At 33.5% G+C, this 15,081-nt stretch overlaps 1 protein-coding gene and 1 pseudogene across 1 annotated transcript; one reads left to right on the forward strand and one right to left on the reverse strand.

Moving 5' to 3' along the window:
- Positions 1-2,722: 2,722 nt before the first annotated feature.
- Positions 2,723-3,295, forward strand: LOC131619000 (protein MAIN-LIKE 1-like). The gene has a single exon (XM_058890145.1). It carries the CDS (start codon positions 2,723-2,725, stop codon positions 3,293-3,295), a length of 573 nt encoding a protein of 190 aa, XP_058746128.1.
- A 629-nt stretch (positions 3,296-3,924) lies between these two features.
- On the reverse strand, positions 3,925-6,618 carry LOC131620534 (polygalacturonase 1 beta-like protein 3; annotated as a pseudogene).
- Between the last annotated feature and the right edge of the window lie 8,463 nt (positions 6,619-15,081).

Raw genomic sequence — 15,081 nt, forward strand, 5'->3', positions numbered from 1 at the left:
ATGACCAGAGCATTGACTCATTACTTAAACTCTCAACAAAACTCGGACGCTCTCCGGCTAACCTCGCATGAGCTACTAAGCGTCTGAATCTGCATGTTACCACCAAAGGGTAACATTCAAACAGAAGGGTGAGAATTCAAATCATTATGAAAAAAGTATAATAAAGTACAATGATTTAATTAATAATCATAGGAATTCATCACACCTCGCATAATCATGTAAATAATATTATTCAATATATTTCACATGTTCAAGTACGCAACAAAGTTCAATAGTATAATATTCAAAAGGATCCAATACTATTATTTCAAATATGTACACAAACCATCATTATCACATATTCACATTTATCACTAAATTATGTATCCAAACATCACCAAATTCAATTATCACATCTCGTACACATATAACAATCACATAATTGCATATATTCAAACATCACATAACACCAATGTGACTCAATACAAGACATGTGACTCTATGCATGTGGTACCAAATGTGAACCCAATGTTTCACCACTTTCCGATTCAATATCTAGACTCCAAGCCACGCTTCCGATCTGGACAAGACCAAAGCCCGCCAAAGGTAAACATATAGCTTACCGCTTCTATATCCATCTCAAGAATCAAGCCATCGCTTCTATTTCAAATCAAACCACCTCTATCTCAAGTCAAACTATGCTATGAGTGTATGTACAATTATCACCAACACATATGCAATTAAGATCATCTCTACCATCTTAACATTCCGCATATCACAATAATTCAACTCTATGAATTATCCACCAATTGTACATATACACATTCATAACGAATATATTATTCACATATATAGGTCAATTATCAAATACGAACACAAATTCCAATTAACACTAGTAATCATACTATCTCATGTTAATTCACATTTGCCAATATATATGAATACACACTTTCACAATCAATCAACTAATCACTAGGATTCATACCATATGGCTACCCACAGAGAACAGTCTCAAAAAAACATCATTAACATAGCAATATATTATCACATATCAAATATTATCATCAAAATCTAATAATCACGAATCATAGAAATTTAGGGGTTTCACCCTAAACATGTTAAAAACTAGAATTTGAAGAACAAAATCCCTAAATCATGTTAATCTACCTATTGACCAAATCATACTAACCCATAATAATAAGGATTCTCCCCCTTACCTTGGTAAATTTGGACTCTTTCACCATAGCTCTAAGTTTTTCTCCAAAAGAAATCCTTTCTAACATCATTTGGAGACACACCTAAAAACCAGTTCGAAAATCGGCTTATCAGACGAACTTAAAACCCTCAAAATGAAAATTGCTCCGGTCAGAACTTACATTTACGAGTCAGGAACTCTGTGTCTAAGTACCGCAATGATCCAACGGTTGAATTGAGAGATGCGCCTTTTGCCAAGGTGACTCTATGCTGAAACTTGCTGCAAAAATTGAGGTTTCCTCCATAATTTTTCTTCTTCTCTCAAGTGCTCATCCCTTCTTACTCTTATCTCTTCTTTCTCCCCCAAAATGAGTTATGAGACTCCAACTCTAAAACCCTAACTTTCTACTCTTATTATCTCTCTTATGTCAATTGGGTTTAACCCACCAATCCATCCATTATGTTTCTATCACTTAGGCACATTTAGTTATATCTCTCTAATAACTCAATTAAGTCAAACAACACAAATACTCACATAATTAAATACTTAAATAATTATTATATCACATAATAATTAATAAATAAGTAATTATTAAAACACCAAACAATATAATTAGTAATATAATTAATAAAAATCGGGATGTTACAACTCTCCCCACTTAGAATATTTTCGTCCTCGAAAATACAATCGACACAACCATCTCAACGCCAAATCCACACTACTCTCTCTAGATTCGTATCCACACAAAGGCGTCCCACACCTTCGGTCAAACAAAGCTTCCAAATGAGCAATACCAATACGAGAATGAAAACTGTTATTATACGCGAACTCAATCAACGGTAAATAACTATTCCAAGCACCTCCTTGCTTCAAAACACAAGCTCTCAAAAGATCCTCAAGCGACTCAATCGTCCTCTCCGTTTGACCATCAGTTTGCGGATGATAAGCAGAACTCAAAAACAACTTGATAATCAAATCACTTTGCAAACCTTTCCAAAATCTCAATATAAACCTCAGATCTATATCAGAAACAGTACTCGACAGAATACCATGCAAACAAACAATCTTCTTAATATACAACTTTGCAAGTCTCTCCATTGGGTAATCCATTCTTATCGGAATAAAGTGAGCAGATTTCGTCAATATATCCACCATGACTCAAATCGCCTCACAATTACGCGATGTCCTCAGCAAACCCGAAACAAAATCCATTGAAATGCTATTCCACTTACGCGATGCAGGATCTGTTGTGCCACCTCCGTATGGACACGAGGATGAGCCGGTGCCAGAGCCTATTTGGTACCCTGGGGGTCCTATAGACGCATCCCTTTTGACAGGGTATAACGATCATGCAGCTAGGCGTATATAGAATGGAGAGGTAAATTTTATTTGTTAATTACTATTTATTTTCGTCAGTTCTGACCTTGTTTATTACTAACCGTTTGAATTTTTAAAAAATTTCAGCGTAGGGATCCACAGAGGTTCTACTACCATGGGCGGAAGATTAAAGATCTCGCGCAGCCTGACGAGCCATGATTTCAGGAGGTAATGGCAGCTTCAGGCATGAGGGACCTTTGTACGCTCGGCTACCATACTATATATAATGGTATGCTTGCGGTTTTGCAGAGAGATGGCATCCTGAGACATCCTCATTTTATCTACCCCGGTGAGATTACCATCACCCTAGATGATGTGGCACGCCTACTTCATCTACCTATCAGGGGTACCCTCTTTCATCACGGTAGGATGACGAAGGCGGAAGCTCAGGAGATGCTGATTACTGAGCTGGGGGCTGATACCGATGACGCCCTTGAGGAGGTGGAGTGGACACGAGGGGCCCACGTCCTATTTAGCTTCCTGCAGAGACAGTATGATGCGGAGCTCACTGCGGCACACCAGGCTGAGGGAGACGAGTTGGAGCAGGCTACACACATAGAGCGGGCGCTGAGATGCTACTTCCTATATTTTATAGGCACTCAACTCTTTGTGGACACGAGCTCGACGTACACATACGTCGTTTACCTGACGTACTTATCGGATACAGCATGTATCCATGAGTACAATTGGGGAGCGGCTGTACTGACGTACAATTACCACAGACTTGAAGAGGAATGCCTCTGAAAAGCAAGGACAGTTGCATACATGTAACTTCTATCAATATTCTTTTATCAACGGTATTTAACTTCTATCAATATTCTTTTATCAACGTTATTAAATAACTATGATCTTTGTTGGAACTTTTTTATTCTATTTCAACCGATTAAAATCTTAGTGATATTATGAGTAGTATGTGAAACAATAGTACATCTCTTTGAAAACAAATGGAAGAAAGAATGGGATAGATCTCTTGGTATTAACAGTTTTTCTTTTTGTCAAGTTCATAGAAAAAATGATTTTAAATGATTGACTTTCGTTTCTATTCTGTTCTCGTGATTTTTTTTGTTGGATATATACTCCAAACATTTCTCAGATATGTTTTTCATCTATTTCTTTTTTTAGTATACCCTTTTTACTGTTACATCAACTTTTTGTGATTTTTGTGATGTGCATGTGAACCGAAGAGAGATACAAACTTTTGTCTCAAACTCTTAATATGCCATTTCTAGTTATTCTTAAATTTAGCAGCCATTACTTAGCGTAATAAAAAAAAACAGACTAATGACATGAATAGAAGGAAGCTGGTCGCAATAAATTTCATTGGCATCTTTCATTTATTTTAACTTCTTCAAAATAACCGTCACACATAATGATTATTTCTAACTCATGGTTAATACAAACATACACAAAGTAGATTGATAATTGAAAATACATTTTTTTCAAAAGAAAAGGCCACTTCTAAAAGTAGAAAAACAACAATTACTTGACATATAGCATAGAATTGAAAACATAACTTCAGAGTGAAGATTGCTATTTGCTACTACTTCAGTCAGCAGTAGTCCAAGTCATATCATTCTCAAAAATCCAATGACAAACTTCAATCCGACCAGGACCAGACCCAAGAGCCATGAACGCACCGTGGCTAGGGCTCCAAGCAGTTGTATCCAAGTGACAAATAGCAACACCATGATTAATCTTAACCTTAGACTCAGGGTCCAAAAGATCCGCCTCATAAACTCGAACCTTCGGAACAGAATGACAGTAGTACAACAAAGAAGGAAACAAACTTTGGTGACACGACACCGATTCAGTTACTTTCCCACCATTTATCCCTTTAACCTTACCCACCATAACATTTTTACCCCAACCATTCACATTCTCCGTGGATCGAACCGTAACATTGCGCCCCAAAACCGAAGTTGCAAAGTCGATCATATCCTCGAGTGAACCCACACAGCGCTTTGTCTCGCCCATACTCGGTGCCCTCTCACACTCATTCATTGCATCAACTATAATCTTCTTCATTGGAGAATTCTCAGACACCTTAAAAACTTGCTTCATCTCATTCAACTTAGAAGATGCAAATGGCAATTTAGTCAAAATGGAACGAGGCAAAAACGACCTTGGTGGTAATTTATCTCTTATATCCGGCATAGGCATAACCGTCCCTTCCTTCAACATCATTTCCCGGAAAAACTTACCCGGTTGAACCAAGCTCTTAACCAAACTACCACTAACAGAAACAGAGTTAGTTGAAGAACCGTTAGGGTTAGTGTTATTGTATTTCGCAAAGGAAATACCTTTTTTATCGTAATCTTTAAACGTGTCATTAACACCGTAACTTTTGAAAGTAACCTTATGATCTAAATCGGCTCCTTTAGCATAGCCTGCAAAATTATCAAATCCTGGAAATTTAGGGAAACCAGGTCTTTGACCGTAGCTATTGAAACCAACGTGGATCCCGCCGCGTGAACTCTCACCGTACGAAGTGAACGAATCACCACCAGCATTGGCTTCGTCTCTGTAATTCGAGAATTTCTCGGTAGCACCTGTGCTTCCCTTACCGTAATTCTTGAAATTGTTGTCAGGATTGTTCAAGCGCTTACCGTAGCTGGTGAAGGAATCTTCATTGCTTGTTCCTTTTTCTGAATATGCAGAGAATTCAGATTTGAAGACATTAGAGTCGGTTGCGTAGGAGGTGAAACCGTTAACAGCATGGAGGGAGTCTTTTCCGTAGTTAGTGAAACTCTGGTTACCGGCGTTACTGGACTCGCTGTAGCTTGTGAATGTTTGTTCTCTGCCGACGGTGTCGGCGGTGTAGGTGGTGAATTTTAGGTTAGGCACGTTGCTGTCTGGAGTGTTGTAGGTTTTGAATTCGCCGGATCCGGCGACGGAACTGGTTCCGTAGTTGTTGAAGTCTTCTACCGCGGCGTTGGTGTTGATAGCGTAGGTTTTGAAACTGTCGTTGTGATTGGCGGAGCTTTTGCTGTATCGTTTGAACTCGTTGTGCTCGGCGCTGAATAGACCGATGGAGTAGTTCTTGAACGCGTCGATTCCGTTGGATTTATGTGTTCCGTAGGTGGTGAAATTCTCGCCGAAGGTGTAGGTGGTGAAATTCTGGTCGACGTTGTAGACCGCAAAATGTAGGGGGTCGAACGGGTATTGTTTCTTGAGGTTGGGGTTTATGTCCAGAGGCAGAAGAGATGTGCGGCGGTGCAGAATTCTGGGAGCTTTGTGGATAACGTGTTGGCGGCCGCGTGTTTGGCGAATGATGCTGCTTCGGTGGCGCTGAGCGGTGATGTTTTGGAGAGGAGGAAGGATGGTTTTGGTAAGTTGTTTGTTATCACTCTGTCCCAGTAGCGAATTACAAAAGCTTTTGGAGTGAATGGGTTTTGGTTTTTCTCTTTTTCATGATTTGCTGCAAAACCAACCTGTGTTCATGTTTAAGGACAGAAACAATTAGAAGTTAGATTCACATTTCAAATAATAAAAAAAGAAAAATCAAAGTTAGTGTAACATTAATATATGGTGCGTTGTGATTTCCACGTGATTTTAAGAAACTAGAATTCTTAACTTCTGGCCATTCGCGCGTATACCTGCTCTTCACCGCAAAACCAAACATGCTAATAGAATCTACTCTTATAGTGAATAAGCAAGAATTGATTATTGAACAAAAGAGTGATGAAATGGATAAAATTCTTACAGTGATAATGGAGAGTAGGATGAAGAGGGTGTGAATAATGTGATTGAATTGTTTCTGCATTTTCTTCTTTGGTTTTTATTTATGTTATGTTTCTTCAATAGTTTCTAGATAAGATTCATTCACTCTTTTGAAATGAGTGAAGGATAGGGTAATGATGAGTGTTGTGGTGGGTTTTCCTGGTTGGTTGCTGGTATGGAATGATTTATAGAATTATTGTAGTTTGTCTTGTATCTGAGCTCTGCAGGGTTTATGAATAAGTTTAGCATTAGCACCATGTTGTGTGATGAATCCAATGATTATGTTTGATATTTGTTTTGGTTAAATTGTAGTACTGCTAAAAATGTTTATAGGCTTGAACAAGGAGGATGTGAAATTTGTGTCTTTCTTTATGACATTTAATGCACTTTGCTACTCACATATTTTGCATTCAACAAATAATAATAGGGCTATTTCTAAATGAAGGAAAATGTTGGATGTAGAGTTAGTTAATAGGATAGGGTGGTCACACTTTGATTGATCAAAATAAGTATTCACTCCATTCTAAAATAAGAGTTTTTTAAATTTGTTTTACATTGTTATTTTTAGTAAACTGAAAATTGTCATTGAAAGAAGTAGTAAAAAAACTTTTTTTGTGTGTCTAAAACAAGTCAATTTGCTCACTTTGATTGAAATTTTAAAAAAATTACACATATAATAGAAGATAAATGGAAACAAGACATGATGCAACTCTTTTTATCGTTTTGATAATAATCTTAAAACTTAAATATATTGATTTAGAAAATACCACATTACTATACATGATATTTTAAACTCACGGTAAAAGATCCATTGTGCACTAATACTAAAAAACCAAAAATGTAAAAAAAAAATAGTATGAAAATATATATGTTAAGTGTAACAACATAATTTCTCAGTATTGATCAATTTACTTTAAATAACTTTGAAAATTATTTATCTCACGATTGGGAAATAAACAAACAAATAAATCTATCAATTTATAAAATTATTTTTACTAATTATTGATTAGTATTAATTGTAAAAAAGTGCATGATATAGTGTAAACACTATTAATTAAAGGTAAAGTTAGAATAAATTAGTTGATGTTGTATTGAAATCGTAAAATAATATTTGTTATGAAATTAACCAAAACAATATAGAGATGAAGAAGAGATGAATGAGAGAAAAAGTAATATTGTATTATCATCTTCTTCAAGTTACCTTAACATTGCAACATGATCCATATTTATAGTACATGACCAATAACAACCATTAACTCAAGGAATACACAAAGGTTAGGAACTTAATTTATAGGAGTTAAGGAATTTAGAAAGATTGGGGAAAATGAACATCCACATCTATTTACTATTATTCATAACACTCCCCCTTGGATGTTCATTGAGGATATGCCTCGTTAAAACCTTACTAGAGAAAACCCAGTGGGGAAAATTCTAGTGAAGGAAAAAGAGTACAATATCCTTTGAATGTGAATTGCCTCGTTAAAAACCTTACCAGGAAAACCCAGTGGGACAAAACCACGGTGAAGGGAAAAAGAGTGCAAAACATATGTATTTCTCTCCCTCATGCAAACATTTATATGTGTGGTGATATTCTTTGTAGTCGTTGCTTAAAATGTCTTCTTCGAAGCGACTTCATGTAATGCTAATAGTTATGCAGGATTTGATGAAGTTGTTGTCATGAGTTGTTTCATAGATCTCCATGAAATGGTTGTACCATCACATGTAAACAAATAACCTGTTTCTGATCTACTATTTTGAAAATCTCACAAGTAACCAGCATCTCTAAGATAACGAAGTATATGTTTGACTTCGTTCAAATGTCTTCATGTAGGCGAATAATTGTATCTTGGTAATAGATTGACCACAAACGATATATCGAGACGTGTATAATTAGCAAGGTACATTAGTGCTCCAATTGTACTAAGATATGGTACTTCAGGAACAAACAATTTATATAACCATTTTCTTGAGGCCTGAAAGGATCTTTCTCTACATCTAATGATATAATAATCATTGGAGTAGACAACGAATGAGATTTGTCCATATAGAAATGTTTCAACACTTTTCTATATAATCTTCCTGATGTACAAATATTTCATTGTCCAAATTCTCAATTTGTTAGCCTAGACATAATTTTTGTTTTTCCTAGGTCCTTCATCTCAAACTCTTTCTTTAAGGAATTTATAGCTTTTGGAAGCTCTTCAGGAGTTCCAATAATATGTATGTCATTCACATAGATAACTAGTATTGCAAATGCTTTTCCACATCATTTTATGAAAATACAAGTACAAATTGAATTATTTGTATATTCATCATTTAGTAAATATTCTCTGAGGCAATTATACCACATGCATCCAGATTCTTTCAGCTCATACAGAGACTTGTTCAATTTGATGTAGTAGTTTTCTCGAGATCCATAATTACGTGCCTCTGGTATATTGAACCCTTCAGGGAGTTTCATGTAAATGTCACTATTAAGTGAACCATATAAATAAGATGTCATTACATCCATCATGTTTAAATTAAGCCCTTCATGTTTTACAAGGCTAATTAATTATCAAAAATCAATTGAATTCACTACAGGTGAATATGTTTTATCAAAATCAATCTTAGGTCTTTGTGAAAATCATTGAGCAATAAATCAAACTTTATATCATTCTTATTTTTCTTTTTCACAAAAACTCATTTATATCCATTTAGTTTCACCCCATGAGGTGTTTGGACTACAGGTCCAAAAGTGAGTCACTTGTAAGGTGAGTTTAATTCTTATTCAATTGAATATACTTATTTTGGCCAATTCTCACTTAGTATCTAATCTTTAATAGACTTTAACTCATGATCCTCGTTATCATTGATCACTTTTAGCGCTATATTGTATACAAAGACATTGTCAATATTGACTTTATTTGGTTATCTCAAATCCGGTTCCATTCCATTTCATCCATGACATAATTTATCGAGATCTCTTTATTTCATATTTCAAGTACTTGATTTGTTCTTCTGGAACTGAAAATTAAATTAGATCAAAGTGCTCTTAGAATTTTCATATCCTCACTTGGGTCATCTTTAGTTTCTTTTCTTAGTAGAGGACTTTTAACATTGGAACCGACTTTCATACCACGCTTCAGGCGCAGCTACAACTCATTTGCAATATTATATTATCCAATAGGAGAATCCACTTTGAGTGGAGTATTACCAGCTGATAATTTATTTCATAAACTTTGCAAATGAATAATATTTTGAACTTTTGGTTCATATTGATTTGTACGAGGATCAAGACAATAATTTATTTTTACTTGTTCATTTGAACTTCTTGTTCATGATTTCAGCTGTTCATTTCCCTCCCTCTAATATTGGGAAAGTTAATTTATCGAGTGATAATCAGCCTACTGGGCTGCAATCAAGTATTTGATTATTTTCTCAAATTATATCCTCAAAATTGAGAGTCATATTAATTATATTTTTCCAATATTCTATCACGACTCATCTTAATGTATTATATTGGAGCAATTGGAATTTACACAACACATCCAAATGTTCACTAAGATGAGAAGTATTAGAATAAATTAGGGAGGACTAAGATATATTATCTTGTTGGCTTAATGTGAATAAATATCTTAATATCATACTTTGGGTGTTTCAAATATATAATTTAGAATTGATGATCTCATAAGTATCAACCATATAATTAACTTTAGACGTCTAAAGAATGGATCTCCGGGTCCATTTTCTTTTTATGAACATATATTACATGATATTCAATATCAATTTTAATAATATATGTGATACTTATACAGGAATTTCTATAAAAAAAATCCAGAAAACAAGATCTTAGTCTAATTAGTTGAGAAAATAATTTCACAAACTTCTGGTTGTGAGTAGAGACATATGCATGATATTTTAGTCGATGCAACAATTAATGTCATAAAACGCAATTTCTCAAATTTTTATTTTCCTTTAGAAACACACAAAAATTGACTGGATTGAAGAAACTTCTGGTTCTTCAATACAAATTATTCGCATCATATTATATCCGAGATGACCCAACCGGTTTTACCAACGACCCATTTAAGTGTAATTTGTAAACTACTGATTTAAAATGACATGTGCTTCAATTTTACTAATATAAGTGTAGTACAAGCCTGAGGAAAAAGAAGGTAGCTTTTCTATTACACATTTTCTGTCCAAATTGTGTTGTGTAATACAAAGATATTCGATACCTCCAATATAAGTCAAAACCAATATAATAGTATTTCATTATTAAACACTTTAATCAAATACATTCATATGAACATATGATCATATAATTATCAAACAATTACCCCTTATAAAATTAAACATATTTAATCATACAATATTATATCACTAAAATTATATCGTCATATAATTAATTTGATTTACTATCCTTCAGGGATGGATAAGTTCTTCAGGAACTATAAAATAATTTATTTTTCTATCCTTCAGGGATGCTTGATAAGTTCTTCAGGAACTATATAAATAATTTGTTATAAACAATAATCTAAAAATAACCATCCTTCTGGGATGCGTTAAAATCATTTGTGTCATTTTTCTGGAATGACAATCTTTTAATGAACATATTACAAATTATGAATTTTTAGATCGATACAACAACAAAAATTTATGAAATCCTTCAGGGATATTTTAATATTACTCTTGAAATATTTTTGGGATGCATGAAGATCATAATTGATATTATCCTGAGAGCTTCGTTTTACTTAGAAAATTACAATATTTGCAATCCTTCATAGATGTATACCATTAAATTATGAAAGAAAATTGGATCATTTTTATGAAATGTTATTTCTCAAAAAATGTAGGTTACAAATCTTTACAATCATCAATAAAAGAAAAATAAAATTTCTTTGTGAAATCCTTCTGGGATACTTCACTATTATTGATTCAATCATTTAGAATTCGATAATATAGGTTATGCAATCATTTTTCAAATTTTTAACATAACTGATGCAATCCTTCTGGGATATGTTACTAGTATAGATGCAATCCTTATAAGATTCATTAATATCATGATGAAATCACAAATTTTATTTTATAGTTCTTCAGGAACTCAATCACATTTTGTAGTTCTTTAGGAACTCAATCACAAATCTTTTACTAATAAAAATAATAATATTTATAATCCTTCTAGGATTCAATAATATTATAGATGCGACCTTTTAAAGGTGATTGAATGTTGAATTCTTCTGGAATTCATCAATTATCACAATAATCGATTAAACTCAATCTTTGAACAATAATTTGGAGATAGTTTAATATTAATCTTTAGTTCTACAAATATCACATCACAAACTATTTCCATAAACAACGGTCGAGAAAAATTATTCTTTGTGCAATCCTTCAGGGATGCTTGAATATTAAATTAACACTTTTATGTGTTAAAATTCAATTTCGGGCAAACATATAGAAATGCCTTAATGTTAAATTCTTCTGGAATTTAACAAGAATGATCAAAGAAATCTAATATTATTGTACAAGGTAAATTAATTTCTCTACAAAATATATAAAAAATAAACATATTTATATGAAGGAAAAAAATAGTAACAAAAACATGAATTATATTATATTGGTTCAAATATATTAAGATTAGAAAAATAACGTAGAACCTGACTATATCATCACCCGCGTTGTAGAGTATCGTGCTGATAACGTGTTATGAAATTAACGAAAACAATATAGAGATGAAGAAGAGATGAATGGGAAAAAAAGTTATATTGTATTATCATCTTCTTTCAAGTTACCTTAACATTGCAACATGATCCATATTTATAGTACATGACCAATAACAACCATTAACTCAAGGAATACACAAAAGGTTAGGAACTTAATTTATAGGAGTTAAGGAATTTAGAAAGATTGGGGAAAATGAACATCCACATCTATTTACTATTATTCATAACAATATTTTTATTTTGGGACAACTTTTTAAAAGATATTATTGTGAAATAGAGCAAGTACTCATATGATAGAAAGAGACAGAGAGTAAAATTAAGGAGAAAGTTGCATTCACACAACCCGACTAAATATTTCTCAAAAATAAGATGTTGAATGAATGTAACAAAATATAAGAGGTACAAGTTTCATTTTAGCTTTTAAATTAATGTCAAATAAACTATTTAAATTAATATTAAAAAGTAAAATAATATAGTAATATTTTTACTAATTTAATTTTATGAATTATCAGCTTGTTTTCACCATCATAAATGTAAATTGAATACTACTATAATATTTAGAAATAATAAATATAGTAATAGTTAGAGTAGTAGATGAAAAAAATAATTAATCACATTTTTTAAAAATTAATTTATAATTATACTGGTATATTTGCAAGTACTACCAAAGAGGCGACATAATGTTTACTTAGGGTAACTAGATAACGCCCATCGCTCAAAGTAGGACTCTAGTCGCTCTTTGCTATAACGTCATCTAAATAGTTTCCCTTTGATTAGATTACTCGCCCACTTACGAGAACATGAGGATCAAGTGTCCATACTCAGCAACGACTAGAGAAGTAGTCAAAAGATTCAAGGAATAACTACTCTTTTCCCATGTTTCGGAGAGATATGATTGTTGTTATTTGAAGCCTAGGATCCATACCCATGAAGAATCCTATAAATACCCCAATTCTAAAGTTGAGTAGAAAATTCAATTTCCCTTGAAAAACACTTATATACATAGTTTCTCACCTACCCATGTGAGCTCGCTCTAACATTGGAACAACCTTATGAACCTCTGACAACCTTATAACACAAGGGATTGTCGTGTATTGTAATTTTAGTAAGTACAATTAGCGCCCACCGTGGGGTTCGGTAAAACTGACATGGGTCATACTTATCAGCAATCACCAATCATTTTAGTCACCTTCCCCTAGAAGATGCAAAAATGAGGTTCGAAGATTATTTTCAGCATCATTGTCGGAGGATTCACCGACGAAGGAAAATCTAGTTCTTCTCGGATATATTATGCTACCAGACAGGTTTTCACCGCAAATATCATACACGCAAACACTAAGGAAACTATAGAGAAAGAGTTAAGGTCCCAAATCATCTTCTATAGTAAATACACCATCATCATTTTCCATAACAATGATGTCATGGTCATCATGCTGCAATATGATGATTAGGATATGAAATGAGTATTAATCGACCCTGGTATTTCAGCAAATTGTTAGATTCATGACTTCATACACTAGATGGGGTGAATTGTGGAGGTTTGAAAATTTTTGGTTGGAAACAAAATCATTTGCAAAATCAAAGTTCGAAAACATTTTGTAACACGAATGAATAAATAAGCGACGGAAAATCAAAGGAAAGAAAATTATTGGAAACTAAAAGAGATAAAGGAAAGAGAATAATACTAGAAAAATATACAGGTTCAATCTTGAATGATCTACTCATGTCTTCAATAATTATTCTTGAGAGTATCCAATAAGCTTGAGAGCTTTTAGAAGGATTTGCCCACAAACCTCCTTATATAAGAAAATGAAGTTTTTAGGCTAAATTCTAAGCAAACAACAAACAAGGGTTAGAGCGACTATTCTCGAAATCAAAAGAGATTTTCCACGGGCAGATCTTGAACCAAAATGGAGTTTTGAGTTGGTTATACTTTGAATCAAATCAGAATTTTATACAGGCTGACCACGAACCATGTTTAGATTTTCACTAGATTGATAGAGATTTTTCCTTCAAGGCAAAACTCACGAACCAAAATGAGACTTCCTAAGATAATCCCCTAATACCAAAAAGAGCTTTTAATAGTTTAGCTTGCAGCCAAACAATAACTTCTTACATAAAAAATATTCATTCAAGAGACAATTACACTTTTGGTAAATTACAATTTATTATTCATAAGTTACTCTCAAGATGACTCTTGAAGCACTATGGCTAAAAGTATGTGAGAAAAATGATTGATTTAGAAAGGTGATGAAAGAAATGAAAAGTGAGATTCAAACTCGTTTTCTAGAAGTGAAAATGTGATAGACAGGCTCTCTATGTATAGGTCAAGACATGTGTCATACCCCATTTTTTGACCCTAAGACCCCACTTCATTTACATTGAATTAATCATTATCATCATCATTCATACATCATCCCTAACCTCAAAGATACAAGAGATATGTGTTTGCTTGTTTGTTTCTTTCACAAGGTAGGTATGATGGATCAAGGAGCTCAAGTAATAAGGGTTTTTGTGGATCTCAAGGTGACTCAAGATTCTCATATGATCAAGTGATTCCCCCCATCAATACTCAAGTTCAAGTGTGCCTTAATTCAAGATCATCAACTTTTAAATTCATCTCATGCACCAAATTAGGGTTTTGACCTAATTCATTGAAATGTTGACTTTTTAGTCAAAGCATGATCTTTTGACTTAAAACATGATTAAAGGTCCCCAAGTACTTCATTATAGACCACTCATATGATTCAATTGGCTAGAGGAGGTTAATTCATTGGTACTTAAAGATTGCAATTCATCTGTTGAAAAAGTCAACTATTCAAGAATCAAGTTTGACTTTTCAAATTTTTGGTCAACCATGGACTATTAAGGTCAAGGATCATGAAAATATGGTTGATAGAATAATTTGATCAAGTGGAATCACTCAATTTTGAAGGATAGAAAAACACTTAGAAAGGGGGGGTTTGAATAAGTGTAGCTTTAAAAACTTGACAGATAAAAATAAATTGCACAGTTATTTTTATCCTGGTTCGTTGTTAACTAAACTACTCCAGTCCACCCCCGCAGAGATGATTTACCTCAACTGAGGATTTAATCCACTAA

This window comes from Vicia villosa, linkage group LG7 (genome assembly GCF_029867415.1).
Source record: "Vicia villosa cultivar HV-30 ecotype Madison, WI linkage group LG7, Vvil1.0, whole genome shotgun sequence".
NCBI classification, from domain to species: domain Eukaryota; kingdom Viridiplantae; phylum Streptophyta; class Magnoliopsida; order Fabales; family Fabaceae; genus Vicia; species Vicia villosa.

Bases quoted from the DNA above. Each gene is read 5' to 3' on its own strand.
- LOC131619000 (XM_058890145.1), top strand. From the start codon at position 2,723: ATGGCAGCTTCAGGCATGAGGGACCTTTGTACGCTCGGCTACCATACT.